Source organism: Gopherus flavomarginatus, chromosome 15 (assembly GCF_025201925.1).
Source record: "Gopherus flavomarginatus isolate rGopFla2 chromosome 15, rGopFla2.mat.asm, whole genome shotgun sequence".
Lineage (NCBI taxonomy): Eukaryota > Metazoa > Chordata > Testudines > Testudinidae > Gopherus > Gopherus flavomarginatus.
The window spans coordinates 14938285-14955168 of NC_066631.1; the positions used below are offsets into that span (position 1 = coordinate 14938285).

At 39.0% G+C, this 16884-nt stretch overlaps 1 protein-coding gene across 2 annotated transcripts in view; it reads right to left on the reverse strand.

Moving 5' to 3' along the window:
- LOC127034765 (clathrin heavy chain 2) overlaps window positions 1-16884 on the reverse strand; it is a 56410-nt gene that overhangs the window by 28829 nt on the left and 10697 nt on the right. For both annotated transcript variants that reach the window (XM_050923984.1, XM_050923985.1), the window contains exons 2-10: window positions 13086-13293; window positions 7255-7523; window positions 6691-6852; window positions 5451-5564; window positions 3491-3664; window positions 2142-2339; window positions 1465-1665; window positions 1173-1325; window positions 291-413 (exon numbers count right to left, since the gene is read on the reverse strand). In XM_050923984.1, the coding sequence (XP_050779941.1) occupies window positions 291-413; window positions 1173-1325; window positions 1465-1665; window positions 2142-2339; window positions 3491-3664; window positions 5451-5564; window positions 6691-6852; window positions 7255-7523; window positions 13086-13293 (1602 nt within the window). The remainder of the gene's footprint in view (window positions 1-290; window positions 414-1172; window positions 1326-1464; window positions 1666-2141; window positions 2340-3490; window positions 3665-5450; window positions 5565-6690; window positions 6853-7254; window positions 7524-13085; window positions 13294-16884) is intronic.

The window sequence follows — 16884 nt, forward strand, 5'->3', positions numbered from 1 at the left end:
TAAGTAGGAGGTGCTGTTCTCCTTGTGAAAGTCAAGAAGATCTGCAGAACTCTAACTTCAGAATTGGCTGTAGATTGTTTGGTAGTTGGGTTAGCAGATCAACAGCATGCCAGATTACAGGAAGTATTACTTGAGACACTGTGTGGCCATAGAACAGCCCAATCAAGGTAATTCAAATACTGATACAGCAAAGTTCACTGGATTGGACTTTATTTTACAAAGCACACCATTAGTTTTAGCTGGGACTACATGTCCATTAAACCATGTCCTTACCAGTTGCATGTTTTTACCTGGTTAATATTAGCCAGGGGCTCCTCATCCTGCACCAACATCTGAGAGAACTGTAGTCCCTGTTCTGGGCTGACTCTCATCACGCTTCTCAATAAGAAGATCCAGTCTGGTGTATAGCCAACCTAGAACAATTACACAATCTTAGCAGTCAAAGCTCCCTGGAAATGCTTAGGAATTTACAAGCATTTTGCTCACAAGTTCATAGTTTAGTTCAGTGAAACCTGCTGCAGATATGTTTATTCCCAGCACAATGCAACCTACTCACACAAAAGACTATCCCATCCCAAGCTGTGAAAATGATGAGTTTAAAAAAAAAAGTGTCCACATACACTGATAATTTAAGATCTAGGGCTATTCTACACAGTTATGTTTCCAGCCAGGGAAGAGACATGCTCAGTTTCTACACTTGAAGACTAGTTTATGGGGAATGCTTTAGACCAACTGCTGTCCAAAGTTTAAGGTGAGGAGACAAAGGACAAGCAAGTTACTGTATTTGTGATCACACAAATGAAACTGCAGATATTATCTTTCAAGTTCAGTCTCCATTATATGGCTGGTCTAAGACCACGTTCTCCAGTGTTCCAAAATTGAGAGTTTTGTGAGTTCAGATTCTTTATGGGCTAAGCTGAGGCTTAGTTCTGCTACAGGACAAAACTGCATCATGGTTCACTTAGAAATGAGTGTCATGACATGAAAAATTGAGCAAGCCAGCACTCAACTGATCATCAGTTTTACAGACTCTGGAATGTTTAAGGCCTTGTCTTATCTCATGGAAGATACCCAGAGTATGTACAGGTTAGAGTACTGCACACAGATGTGTACTAGGAGTCTAGCAGTAGAGAGGTATTACACCATCTTACACCTTTAACAAAAACATTTACCTTTTTGGCATAGAGCACTATTTTCTGGAATTGACCAGTTTCTGCAAAGCACTGAATGACTTTGTTTGGCACATTAGCACGAAGGTAAACACTGAGTGCAAGGGTTGGATCGGCTGTCTTCACCAGGTCTCCTAGCTCCTCAGAGCACTCCAGCTGAAAGCAGAAGTAGCATTTGATGATCAGGCAGAAGAGAAGAGATAGTTGGTTCATCTCCACTAAGTACATAAACATGTAGCAATCTACCGGCACAATTCATACTACAGCATTAAGTTTAACCAAAACATCTGCCTACCTTATCTTCCTTCAACCATTTCTCCAGGAGCTGCTTGCGTCCTTGTTGCAGGACAGGACGGCAGAGTTCTAAAGACTCAAATTTGTTAAGTTGTCCTTGATCAAGCAAGATACCAAAGTACTGCAGCAAGGGAGAGGCCTGCCCAGGCTGGGCTGGTACACTCTGGAACTTCCTGATAGTATCACTGGTACGTAGGATTCCCTGAAAGATACCGGGAAGGGGAAGAGACCCAAGATTTTCAAAAAAGGGTTTTAGTTACATCCATTTGAATAATCCTTGCCTTTTTCTGTACCTGAACTATTCATGTAGTAGCCAACTCAAAATATGCTGATGTCTTGGGTATTTTTAATTCACAATCAGTTCTTTGATCGAACAAGAGCAGCTTTTAATTATGCCCTTCTCTGTATACTATGCCCACCCTAGAATGCAGCTGTTAGTGAAACGCTATTCCTCTTTTGCAGGGTCCATAACAAGCTAGATTCTTCAACCCAGAAACTTATCTTTACCAGTTTATTCTTTGTACATCAAGTTTAACTCAAAGATGATAATCTGGTTAAGATAAAGACACATTTGACTGAAAGTGCAGTAACTGCCAAGTAGCAGAGTTAGTTGTGTATTTAGAGTGTTAGAATAAGCAACACCTTTAATCCTTAGTCTTCATCTTTGAAAGCACTCACCTTTGGTGCAGATGCTGCCACTTTAGCAGCTTCTGCATAGCTTCCTTGTGCAAAGAGTGTATTGAACTTTCTGGCAAACAGTTCCTCTGCCCCAGCCAGGTTACTGCGGATAGCCATACGCAGACCCAGGTCTGGATTCTGGAGAACGTTTGTAGCATAGTTCACAATGTTATCTTCTTCAACACAAACCGAAAGCACCTGAAAAAGGGATAAAGCCTTAACAGCAGCATCCTGCTGAAAACAGCACTCAAAGAAATAGAGCAAAGGAATTAAGAGTCCAAGAAGCTCATCAATAAAGCAGGTGAAGCTATAGTTCTTCTATTGCTGTTTTGGGTCTTAGACCTCAGCTTGTCAGTCTACCCACTGTCTAGCCAGTGAAACCTATGAGGGCAATCACATCACATTGTTTCTCCCTACTAGTCTAAAGTTTTGTATGCCTTTTAAGGCTATAAGCTCTTTGAGGAAAGGGCCATCTGTTGTTTGTACAGTGCCTATCACAACTGGGCTGAGGCCTCTAGTATTACACATTGCAGTATGTAATGCTAATCTGAAGTTTGCTGAGTGCCTAATGGCTCACTTTGAGGTATTAATTGCTGGCATATCTTAATATATCCAATAATCAGCAACATTATAGTGGCAAATAAGTGTTAAAACCATTTCAGGTGCTAGATTTCCAGTAAGATCCAATTAAAAGAAATTTTACATCTTAAATCTGGAGATGCATGTTCTCTAAGCAGCTATTCAGTGGCACACCTTTTGCATATTAAAGAGTAACTTTTCCATTCCAAGTACATGCTAGTCGGCAGCTAAGTGTCTTGGATTGTGATAACGATTTTCTACATGCATTACACATGGTCTAAATACAGTCAACTGAAGTCACAGCAAGTTTCCTTGCCATTTCCCATCAGACTAAAAGGACAGGAAGACCTGAGAAGTTATTGTCACACCACTACAAGAAATAAGTGGCTGGATACAGGGAAGACAGTCATTGCATTCACTAACCAACAATGAACAAACCATGACAACCTTGAGCTGCCTGCCATATGCACTGTAGTTGCCTTGTAAAACACTTTTGCTCAAAACTAGGAGAGCAGTTTACCCAAGGTCAGTAAGGAATTGTGCGAACAGAATGTCCTCCTGCGTGTTCCTCCTTACACTACAACACATTACTGCACACTTTCCCCTGTATAGTTGTGGCAGTGTAAATCTTTGGCATATTGTTATCTAAAGTAGTATGGTACTCTCGATTAGATCATGGTACTGACTATGCCTTTAGTTGTCCTGCACAGAAGTCACTAGGGTATTCCTATGCTCAGTTAGAGGCTCAAGAACAGATGAACTCAATTTACCTGTCCTTTTTTATTCACACCAATAATGCCAGAGGAAGGTTCATGAGGAGCAGTTACAAAGATTGTGTCAGCACTAATACGGTTCATGTAAATACACACTCCAGATTCCAAGTCATACATGTGAATGTACCCATACTTTGTGATCAGGTAGATAACACCATGCTTAGTTCCAATCTGCCAAAAGGGAAAGACAGACAATTAGGAATATTTCAATATAGTTTAAGTGAGCTGTCAAAATACAGGCTACTAGACACTTAAGGCAGCGCTGTGTAGCAGCAGAATATTCTCACTACACTGTTTAGTTGGCAAAAAGGTGAGGATGCAGCTGTAAGCTCTTAGGTTGCAAGGAAGGAGTGTAACAATCCTGTTGGTCACTTACAGAGCTGCAATTCCATACTAGTGGCAGGTAGAAGATATTGGTCTCCAGAGCTTAAGTTAACATATCTCATGCATGGCTAAGCTATAATATATGCATTAACTGAAGCTGTTAATGTGAAAACTAGTGCTACACTCCCATTGTTCTTTTCTAGGAAAGCCAGCCAGATTTGAATAGCTAGAGAAGTCCATCAACTAACCTAAAAATGTCAATGTAGTTATAAAATTATGCAAGTCTCACTTTTAGACATAAATTCAACTGAAACATGTTAAGCAGTGGTGTTGAGAGATGGCTTTACGACAGAAGCCTCAACTGGAAGTAAAGTCACCAGTATACAACTGCTTGTGAAATTTTTTTAATCCACTGATACTATTAAGTTAGGAGGCAGCTGTCTACTGTTACCTAAGATCATAGAGCCAAAATTGCTCGTCACCTGAAATTAAACAGGTATCTTCTGCTAAAATTAGACTACTATACTAGCTAGCAATTTCACATCTATGGACAGCCAAAGATGTTATTTTAGCACTTTTGCCTCTGAACACAGTAGTTTTCCACTATACTTTGCAAATCTGATCAGTTACAAGATGACTGACTCCCCTTATGCAAGTTCTCAAATCAAGATTGGGAGACATGGCTTGACCAAGGAGAAAGTCTGTCAGAGCCAGAATTAAGCTTCTGCAGTTCTTATTCCCAGCTCTATCCCTAAGTCAGAAAACTACAGCTCATTTCAGCAGACTTTAATAGTATGTTTGTATTTGGACAGGTAGGAGAATTTCTGAAATAGAATGCTCATGTGTAACAGCAACTTAAGTTTTTGTATCCAGTGAGATGCTTTTTATTGCTAGTTCAATTTTAACAGAAGTGGGTTGGAAGCAGTTTTGGAGTACTAAATTTGAGAAGTATGACCTATGTAGGGTGGTCTTCCCTGTGCTGCACTTTGGATATCTCTGCCTTTAGAGTGAGCTATGCTTCCAGCATTGGCTGTGTTATGGAAGAATAAAATACATGGCTGATTTGACAGCAGCATCTACAAAGCAATGGTAGAGTCACTCTTTACAAGAAAGGCTCTGACTGATACTATTTAACTCAGTTAAGTGAGGTTTATGATTCCTAAAGGACTCAGTTCATAAAATGGAGAATTAGATTTTCCACATAGACTTTGAAATTTCAGCCAAAAAAATCTTGATAAAGAGTGTTTGGTCAAAGTCAGTTCTCATTTTGGTCCAAAAATTCTCTTGTTTTCAGGAGACTGTTCTGGCTTTCAAATGCCCCAAACTTTTTTCCCTCTCCCATGGGAAATTCAGAGTGTTGGCATTTTTTAGTCAGCTGTCTCTATGTGCAAGTCTACATAAAAGAGTGGCTATCACCACTGAAAACATGGCCTGAAGTGACTGCACCTTCTTGGATCAGGAATAAGAACAGAGGTCACTTATTCTAGGATTCTATTCAGAGATGTGCCATATCCATATTATATCCACATATCCTCCACCACATAGAGTATGTGAAATGCTATTATACATGCCTACGTTGGCCAGTTCATGAGCAGCTTGACATGGGTTTAGTGTGCACTCTTGTATACCTTACCTGCATTGCCACAGGGAAGTCTGTCTGAGCCTCCGGAGGGAAAAACACATCAACAGCTTTCTTTACAAAGGGCTGGTTTCCAGTAGCAGGTTGACCTACTTCTATTATATGCAGCTGAGAAGGAATTGCATGTCACCAAGACAAAAAGTTTGTAAGCAAAATCCTGCTAAGAAACAAGTTGATCCCCTATCCAACCAATGCTTCCCAAAAAGGCTACAGCCCAGGCAATTAACTGTTTCAATACCTTTTATGCAACTTACCCATGAAGATTCAGCCAATATTCATGATTCTAGAACTTTAGAGTTGTTTTAATAAAAGCTTTTAAAGAGGGAGAGAACCTCTGCTTTTGATAAAAACAAACTCTTACTTTCCAAATCATTGGTCATAAATCACTGCCCAGACACTTTAAGTGCACTAGCCTTGTTCTAGAACACGATCGCTGCCATCTCTTGGATTAGGCAGTTTCCAGTTGTACTCAATCTTGAACAGTTCAATATAAGAGCAAAAAGGTTTGCCAATGTACAGATTGTCAAGATTTTAGTCCAAACAATTTGTCTTTCCAGGGATGTTCCATCTTGTAAGAAGCTATTGAAATATTATTCAACCCATTAAAACCAAGTAGTTATTCTCCACACTACAGGACAGCTTAGCAAGTGTGGCACATCTACTGTATTTTGTGATCTTTTAGATCAGACCTCCATCAACTTTTAAAATTTAAGGTACAAGAATCTAACTTCTTCAGAGTCAATACTTCAGACTCGGTTAGGCTTTAACTTTTCCACAAGGCTGCTATATTATTATAATTGCCATCAATTTAAGGCCTACAAGAGGCAGAGTGAGCTTGTTCAGTGAGAACCATGCTACAAGATGTAATAGAGCTTTATTCAGATTGAGAGTCAAGGCACCTTTAGACTCAGGTATTTCACTGCCTTCAATATTTATTTACATTAATTTTATGACGTTCCTTAGAAAAGGCAGAAGATTACTTCACAGTAAAACAAAGCCTTGACTGAACAAAACAGCACCCACTTTTTTAAAGCCACCATTCCTCAAAAATGAAGGGGTCAACTCTTTGATTTCATCAGTGCAACCCTACTCAAGTAAACTGCATTAAATTAACACAATTAGAAGTTTAACAACTGATCTTAATTTGTAAAGCTTCTAGTGTTAACTGAAAGATTTAAGGTTACTGATAATTTACATTAGCTTGAAAGTGGTCAGTATGGTTTATAGATTTTACCTTGCCTCCTGCAGGGCTCCTTACAGCGAAACAGAAGAGCGTGGAAGGCTTGGAGTTTCCTTCAATTTTGAATTCTGCAAAGGCTGCTGCATGACCCTCTATAGGTTGGGAAACCTTCCTATCAACTGAGTACAATTGCATTGCACCAACCACACGATTTTGCTAATGATATGGGCAGAGGGGAGTGGGAGGGGAAGAGGGAGAAAAAAAAGTTTAAGCTGACTTCTCCAAGTACTTAAGAGTTGCATATGCATCAAGAGCATAGGAACTGAACCACTAACTTTCAGAACAGAGAAGCAAAAAAATCAATTTTTACTATGCTGTACATCCTTCTGAAAGGAAAGGCTAGAGAACATTCTTATAGAAAAGATTCCCCCAACTACTGCAGAACACTCTTGAAATAAGGGTTAAGTTTTGTTAAACAGAAGGAACTACAGTTAGTATGAAATGAAAACAAGTGCTTGTTCCAACAAGTGCTTTGTCCTATTTTCCTGCACTGTCCTCAGATTTATACCTGCATTATGAATACACTTTTCCTGTATACTATTCTGAAGAGTCCCTTACCTGGGCTGAAATTCCTATTAGGAGTAACCATTTTTGGTGTTCATCTGTCCTGTAGTTGATGATTTGGCAGCCTGCAAGACTAGCATGCCTGTCAAACATCTTTTGAGGCTGAGATTCTCCCTCCATGCTCCAATGAAAGACTGCTGTCTCTGTCACCAAGGCAACTGTGTTTACCGATATCCACTTCCAGAAGATCACTTCCTCTGCCATAGTATGGGCTTTCATTTTACTTTTCATCTCAATGTTAAAGATCTGAAGTGTCTTCCCCGCTGGCGTGGGAGATACAAAAAGAATCACAGACCTCTGGACATTAAATTATACTCAGCCCTATAATTTGCATGTATTGGGAGGCATGCTTAGAATGTTTAGCTGCAATAAGCTAGTTTTCCAGTTTAAACATTCCAATAAAAGATGAGTAGAACAAAGATAGGACAGAACTACAGCAACTTAACAGAATGACTTCATCTACAGTTTAGGACAATTCAATGACCTTGTAAAAACAGATGCTGTACCACACAGATTTAACACTTTGACAACATGTTTTTCACTATTTAACATGCATTAAATATAAAAGTTTCCTCTTTATTTGGTCCTAGAGAAGGGAGTCAATGGAGACAGACAAGTCCTGACTTATGAGGTAAGACTGGGCTGATCAGATAACACTTTACTCCAAGTCACAAGTAACTGCCTCATCAAGATTAAACTATAGTCAAGTGCCTACAGCTACACAGATATTAACTTACACCCCTTTGTGTGTGCATATTTCCTTTTGAGTGTAGTATAATCATCAGTGAGCAAGTAGCACTGGGATATCAAACTGACTATCTTGATAAGTGGTTCAATAGTAAAATTACAGATCAAAGATAGGTCATACTTCATAATCTCTAGTGAAAGTATGTACAGCATTCCAATCAGCATGCCTCTGCTTATTTTGGTATTTGTTAGCTGACATTTGGAAAGTTCAAAGTTTACAGTAGTGTCAGAACCTAACATCTGCTTCAAAGGAATCTTACTTTAAGACAAGCTAGACAGGCTCTCCACATGCCATTTAAATGGCCTAATTAAATATACCCAGTTCCTCCAATTTATATACTACACTAGTGTCTGTCCATATTCCCACTTAAGAGGAAAAGTTACAGGTTCTGTAGTCACTTACACCTTCCCTTGTTTATGGAGCAGAGCTGCCTCTGCAAAAGTATCTGTTGTTTATAAGGGCATGTCTACATTTACCTCTGAAGCAACTGATCACTCCAGGGATCAATTTACCACGTCTAGTGAAGATGCGATAAACTGACCACCGAGCACTCTCCCCTCGCCTCCAGTACTCCACTGGAGTGAAAAAAAGCATAGGTGGAGTCAACAGGGGAGCATCAGCAGTCGACCTACCGCAGTGAAGACACTGTGGTAAGTAGATTTAAGTACATTGACATCAACTATGTTATTCACGTAGCTGAAGTTGAGTAACTTAGATCGATTCCCCACAGCGTAGACCAGGCCTTAGAGAGCACAATAGTTGGATGGGCTGCAATTAGCAGTTTAGAGTGCAAATATTTTAGCTTCCTTCAAGCAAGAACAAAAGAAAAAACTATTACCAGTTTAGGGGACAACATTTCCAGGGATAGACCTACCACGCTGAATAGATGGTGAGGGGCTTTGATTTTTATGAAAATGCCTTGCTACCTTCCATGCAGAAGCCCTGTAAGCTTAGTTTTAACTTCATTCCTTTCATCCAAGGATAGCCAAATGAGAATTAATTTCACATTGTTTTAATTCCTAATGGCCTAGCCTGACTTGCAGTGGTTAAATATGATTATGGAGCTGCAAGCTGAATCCCATTCCAATAAAAGGGTGAGTAATATTTAACTATGATATTAGCTAGTAGGCAGCAATTAAATAGTAATTTAAGTAGAGATTTTCCTTTTATATGTGGGTTGGGAAAGAGTCAACTGCATCCTGGAGCCAAGACGGCATTGTCTAAAGATATGACTATTGCATGAGTGTGGGTCTCTTGGGAACAGAATACCAGGTAGGACTATCCAGAAACTAGCAGTTATAGTTTAAATAACTGGTTGAGTTATTTTTCCCAAAAAGGGTAAAGTGGACTTCCCTTTAATGTAGCAGATCACAGAAGATTCCAGAAAAAAAAACAAATGGCAGCTTATAATTGACAAGGCACCCCAACCATCTAGAAGGGAAGGAATTTGAAAGAATGTTGTCAAACAAGGCATTACCCAGAGAGACTTGCCCTAACTTTACACTACAAAGCTTGAAGATTTGTTTCAAAGTCTTCTGCATAGCTACATACTGAAAGCCCTACACATGACACTAAGGTGGAGTTAGCTTAAGTAACTATACCACTGAAGATATCAGAAGCCATATGATTAGAGACTTCAGGAAGCAGGACACTGCTACATTATCTTCTGTATATGTATGTTAGAGACCTCCCCTGGCAGAAGCTGCTAAGTGATTATGAAAGCATCCTACTCTCACCAGCCCCCTCTGGAAATTTTAGTTTTACATTTAGGAGGGCTACAGAGATTTATGAATTGCTATAGCCTCAACTGAAGATATTAGCAGGATTAAGGCAAGCTAATTTTGATCAGAGTCTTGATGTATCGTGTGTATAAAGGAAGGACACCCAGACTGTTGTCTGGGCTTTTAAGTTTCCAGCTCAAGTCATCCTGGCATCACTATTTCAGAACGGAGGATCTGGATCAGCTATGCCTAAGCGTATATTTAATGTCTACTTCTAGAAGCAATTCTAATTACTGTGCTCTAACATTTGAAACAGTACTTGTTTTAGAAGTGCAGACTACTCAGCTAATTGATCCCTGGCTCTGATAGACAAGATGAGCAGTGACAAGCATGTTATTTCTTAAAATAAAACTCAGACCTACAGTATATAGTTTTCTTTCACAGACCCTAATCACCAGGTAAAGTTCTTTAGGAGAGCCTTCTCTTATGTCCAGCACTGCATTAAGGGGCAGGTTATAGTATGGTATTATAGTTTTCATCTATTAGCCAAGTAACATTTATTGGAATGGTTAATATTCTGCTATAAGGAGTTAGGGTAGAGGCAAGCGTCATCACAAGATTTTTGATCTTCTACCTCAATATCCCATTAGCTTACTTTTCTAAGACTTGCAACGGATAGTATCCTCAAAAGGATTAGGCCCAAACTCAAGTTTTAAAAACATTAAACAATTTAAAAAACAAGCCCACACTGGAATTCAGTTGCACTTTCAGTGCAAGTCTGAATTTCCTTAGTCTACTTACAGACAACTTTTCCTATTAGAGGTGGAAAAATATAAAATTTCTTTAAGACTAGAGCACGAAATTGCATTTTTACATTCCCATGATTAATGTATGGAAATGTGATCTGAAAACACTGCATTCCCCACTTGTTTTGTGCTTTTGTGGTACAGAACATAGCAAGAGAAATAAATACATGGGTACAAGGACAAAAACAGTGTCATACTTGGAACACTAGGGGAATGCTACATGCAATCCAGAAATGCAATTTTTATGCATGTATACCACACCCCGTAATAGTAGTTAATTTTAGAAATATATTTCCCATTGGAGATTGAGATTGTACATTCTGTTGCTCACAATTTGAGCATTAGTGAGCAACTCTCAGTCATGGTGCATACTTTTATAAAAAAAGGCACAGTATGTAACAGCTTACACTGCCGTCTTCACAATCCATCAGCAGGGAAAGTTTGGCTTGCTCCACCCTTTAGCCAGGCAGCCAAGTATTAAATGCTAGAGAGTCTGATCTAGTCAACATTTTTGGGAAACTGGATTTTTATGAAAGAAAGTCACATTGTTGTAATTCCATAATTTATATACCATTGTCCAAGGACAGCTAAGCAAGTGACAGTCTCCCTGGTCTTTAAACACCCCTTGTCTCCCCTCTTTTACCCACATCCATTCTGGAGATACTGCATCTGCTGTGTCACCCCACAGGTTTGTGGGACCTTGACAAACATTTTTATTTAGTACACTGACACCACACATTGTCTAATGACATCTCTGGGAAGACTACATTAGCTCATTCACACTGCAGTAGCAGGACAATATTGCTTTGACTAAATCTAACGTTGGTAAAAATAAAGCTAGATTGTTAGAAGCTGGACGACACTAAACCCATTTTCTAGTTAGTAGGTTAGTTTCAGATCAGGGCAGGCTAACAGTTTTCCATTTAAGTGCTAGATGAAGTTTTACTAGTACACAGGATGCACTTTCCTTGCCAATAGGTTGCTTTACAGGGGGTCCAAGATGATTAAGGAGAGCGGATGCCAAACACTGTGGTACTGAACCTCAAGGGAATATCAATTAAGAGATTAAGTGTATTGTTCAGCACCTCTGCCCACCTCTCATACATAGAGGTTGTTCATAGCAGTCTGAAGGAAATGCATGCAACAGATGAAATACAATTTGAGTTGGAATCAAAACATTGACTATTTACTAAAAAAGCCTTGACCTCAAGTCTAGGCTGATTGAAAACTAGAATAGGTTCTACGTTTTCTAAACTGGATTTTAGACAAATTTCTTGGACCCCTAGATAATATCACCATGACTTTTCAGACTAATAGCACATTTAGGCAGAAATGACTGGCACACAAGACATCATGCTAGCAAAGGTCTCTCATAAAAGTATTGCAACTCAGTTTTGCCTATCAACTGTACTATAATTATATAAATATTGTCTTTACTTGGTACAGTCAATAGTCAAAGCAACCAAATGGTCAATGGCACATCAATAAAGGGAGAAGGTTTTCTTCCTGATATAGTTACTAAGTTCAGGATTCAAATTCCCAATTAACTGTAAAGTAAAAAAGGATAGCAAATGGCTATTTGTAAATATTTCAGTACTTTTTATGAGATTAGACCATTTTGTACCACTAAAACATGAAACGTCAGGACAAGTTAACTCACCATCTGTTTAAGACAAGAATGCAGGAAGAAAAGTACACAGTCAGTAAGAGTGAAGCATTTCTTTCAAGATTAAACACCAACTAGCTTGCAAGTTATTCTGTTTTTCTGAAATGCTGGGAAGCCTTTATTCCATGGTGCTCAAGTAGCTCATGAAATGGTACCCAGAAAGCCAAAAGCAACTTAACTAGCTTAAAAGTTATCACAAAAAACCCTTTTCCAAGTGTTTATTATATATGCTGCATTCAAAAGTTTTAGCACCAGAGACAATTTCCACTTTAAGTCTTGTGACTTTTCAACTTTTAAGCATAAAATGTCTATTTAGACAAATATTTCAGCTTACAATAAGCTACTGGCTGTCCTTATGTGACTTTAACATTAACATCTTTCTAGACACATTTTAAGTATCTTCTATTTAGACTTAGATTACATTTTAAGAAGCTGTACAGTGGCCTTCATTCTCACATTTATTACCCTGCAACAGTAGTCTGATGTGTTCTCTATACATGTTCTGAGAAGTTCACTCAGCATGCTGATCTTGGCACTTAAGTCTTTTCAAAGACCTTTTCAGCAAATTTGTTTAAATAGGAGAGTCTAAAGTTTATGGACTCTCCATTTCCAATGCCCTCCCAATTTCAGGATGGAATGCAGTCATGCATTCCTACAGGGGTTTGGCTTACTACCACTCTGTTTTGGATTTAAGAGGTTGAGCTAAGCTTGTGTACAAAGAGTGGATACTATAACCACAACCATACAGTCAAGAAATGTATGAGAAACTCAAGTCCTGTGTAAAAATAAGTTTCACTACAGACTCAGAGCTGCCTTTTGGCTGAATGTTGCCATATATATGTTTGGTTGCATGTTAGATATTACTGAAAACAGCATCAACTCACCTTTCAGAGCAATGACTTTAGAAGCAGGATTCATGATTGCACTTTCTGCAGAAATTGGACGTCTGATGGGTGTAGTTGGATCACTCATATCAATTATCACAACCTGTGCTTGTTCCCCTACTTTCTCTCTGATGCAGATGAATTTATCAGATTCCATTGTTAGGGTGCTGAATCCAATGTTCGCTGGGTTAATTCCCAGGTTTTGGAGCTAAACAAAAAGAAAGTTGTTTATGCTTTGACAAGTACTTGTTTAATAAGTTGATGGCTTGTATAAGCTTCTCTGGAAGTGAGGCATTTCTCCTTACTCAAAGAATCTGAATGCAAGCACAAAACTAAACAAACAGAACACTGGATATAACAGGTTGAAGAGCATCCCCAGTAGAATGTGTGGTTTTGTTAGTCTTTCCAATGGGAAAAGGCTGACCAAACCCCACTTCAAAAAGGATTTTTTAAAATGTGAGTAGTCTAAATTTGTTTCACTGTTTTTGCTATTTTGATTTTTTCCATCCCAATTTGAGATAGAAAGATTGAGATGCTGGGATTTTCTGAGACATTTTATGAAAAGTTCTATTTAATAATATGAACCAAGTCACCAGATGTTTGGTAGTAATAGCTCAGTATTTTTAATTGGACTATGATTGTGCAATAGGTAATTGTCAGTGTACCATGTCTGACATTCTCCAATACAATACTCAGACACACACACTACTTCCTTCTCTAGACCTGAAGAGCTCTGTTTAGCTCAAAAGCTTGTAATTCCACCAACAGAAGTTGGCCCAATAAAAGATACCTCCACCTACCTTGTCTCATTCTCTTATTTATACAGTATTCTATACCTATCAAAATCCAAAACAGAGCAACTCCAACAAAAGAACAGAAGCAGCTACACTAGGTGTCAAGTTGCATGATCTTAGTTCAGGATTTAGAAACTGGGATAAAATGCTAGTTAAGATGATGCAGTCTCACCTGTAAGCTATAGGCATTAAAGCAGGATACAGCCTAGTTAATGGAGACCTTCTACTAGCAGCTTGATAACAGAGCTAATAGTGCAATACTCTTGTGTACAGAAGGTCCATCCTTGACTAGATTTTGGGGACTGGTCCATATCAAGGAAGTAACATTAGTATGACGAGTAAAGTTCCTACTAGCAGAGAGCCGTCATGTAGCTTTAGAGTATTCCAGGAAAAGACTATCTTTGGTACTAGGCTCCTTGTTACCAGAATGACAAATATGAAGGTGCTGAGAAGAGCAACAGAAGATGAATTGGAGAGACTTTTCTCAACAAGCGAAGGAGATAATACAAATTACTGAATATTCAAAGTGGAACTTTAGAACGGTAAAGATATAAGGTAGTACAAGAACAGGATTAAGCCAAAGGGAAGTTTCAACTGGAGTTAGAGATCACTTAAATTTCCGCCCCCGCCCCCCTCGCCCCATCACTGATGAATCTAAGGGAATTAGAAGTCTCAGCACTTCTATTTCAACCTAGCCTGAATAATGCACTTGGAACTGCACTGTATCTGGGCAAGACTGAATCACTGTCAATCAATGGACTGTGTCTGAGGCAAGACCTGTGTGCTTCAGGAAAATCCTAGTCTAAGGCCTGGTCTACACTGCATGAGGGAACCGATTTAAGTTATGCAACTTCAGCTACACGAACAACATAGCTGAAGTAGACGTACTAAGACCTATGCACTGCCGTGCCTTCATTGCGGTGAGTTGACTGCTGCCCTTCCCTGTTGACTCTGCCTGCACCTCTCGCAGCGGAGGAGTACAGGAGTCGACAGGAGACTGTGCGGTGTGTGTGTGTATTGGATTTATTGCATCTAGTCTAGATGCGATAAATCAACCCCTGCTGAATCAATCACTGCCCACCAGGTAGTGTAGACATACCCTAAGTCTGAAGAAAGGAATAGCTGCTCACTCCTGCTGTGCCCCCTCCCCTTCCTCCACCCCTATTAATTTTTAGGCAAGTATTAGCCAGGCTCTGAAGTTAAGTTGCTAAACACAGGTGACAACTGCTTGTGTCACTGAAATTCAGTTATGACCAGCTCTGGTTTAGTTTAAGAAGATCCATAAAAACCTCCACTGGGGAAAGAATCAAATCCAGAAAAGCAGTAACTGCAGTCATTCTGGTCAGTTACTCGACTTACATACTAATTCATCGCCATGCTACTTACTCTCCTATCACTCAAGTAAAGTACATAACTTAAGATCTTCTGTCATCTCTAGATAGACAACTTATCTTCTACTTAGAAAGTTGAACCTAGAGACTGGGAGCCAAGAACTAGTGTTGGCTTGGTTAAAGAAATTCCAATTTCAGCAGTTGTCCAAGCAGAGCAGAAAGCACCACCTAGAAATAATGTTTATCAGTCATGGCGGAAAGGAGCCATTTCGATACTATATTTAATATTCTTTTTATGGTTCTCAATCTAATGACTGATTACTATAAACTTTAAACATCTCCTGTAGATTTTAGCCCTTTGGGGTTAGTTTAGAATTTGATTCCTTCTGGGTTGTTTGAAATTTAAAAAAAAAAAAAAAAAAAAAAACAGAGGCCTTTTTTTGGGAGAGGTAGCCTTAAGCAAATTCTAATTTTCATGAAAACGTAAATAGTCAAACTCAGACACAGAGCCAATGCTTCTACGTGTAGCAAACTGCAAGCCTCACTGTCTCAACTAGTAGCTTCACTTATGATGGAGTTTTTGAATATTATATTAGTTTAGTTGAAGCTTTTAAGAGATTAGCAATGATTCCCTTTCTGACTGACTGAGAGTGACACTAACACCCCATTCTGATTGTACAAGAAGTGAATAAAAACTGCCCTAGAGCCAGAACACCAGGGACATGACAACTGACATTAAAAGCACTGCTGGAATGGATTGGAATAAAGGTAAGACTAAAAGGTCACCAAGGCAAAGAACAGGTCATACTGTTGGTGTCATGTACATGCTACTAAATGTTTTTATCAGGTTGATCAGAGCTGGCTACAACTGAAATGAGACGCTCACTAAGTCATACATTAGGTATGTAATTGATAACATATTACATTTGTTGTTGATGGTCCAGTCGTCTTAGCTGAGATCTCTAAAGATGCCTCAGGGATCACTTCTGTACTCCCTATTATTAAATTGTTACTAATGCAATGCTGAAATGCACTGCTGTAATTCTGGGCTAGTCCTGACAGACCCATGTTTGCTTCAAAAAGACTGAAAATGTAAAGCAGAAAGCAAACAGGTGTGAAGACATCTGGGAAGTCACTGAGACAAAAATGGTACTAGTGGCAATTCAAGGGAGGACCCTCCCACATCCCATGCTGTACATGAAAGCATAATATCTAAATATGTCCAGGTAACAAGCTAACATGTGCATTGTGAGTCATTCATTCAAAAAGGTGTTCATGCTGTGTTTAAGCACTGGAAGCCTCTTCACTATGGTGTTTTGGAAGTTAAGAGCTGTGAAAGTAGATACTTTAATGAATACATAAATTTTATGCTTAAGTTATTGTTCAGAATCCTGAAATCTAAGTTTTGATAAGAGTTCTAACTGTGTATGCAGTCAGTATACTTTGCCAAGTACAAGACTGCCATTTACAATAAGCCCCCAGTGTAATATGCCAAGGTCACTTTGCTATCTGTAGTAGAGATTTATAGCATTAGCTATCTGAATTTTATATTTCCAATTCACATAATACTTCAAAGGGTTATTGTAAGGAGCGGTGTTTGAAGTACATGGAGTGTAAAGTATTACCACCCTTTAATGAACAGTGAAGTTACATAACATGCCCAAGGCCACAAGT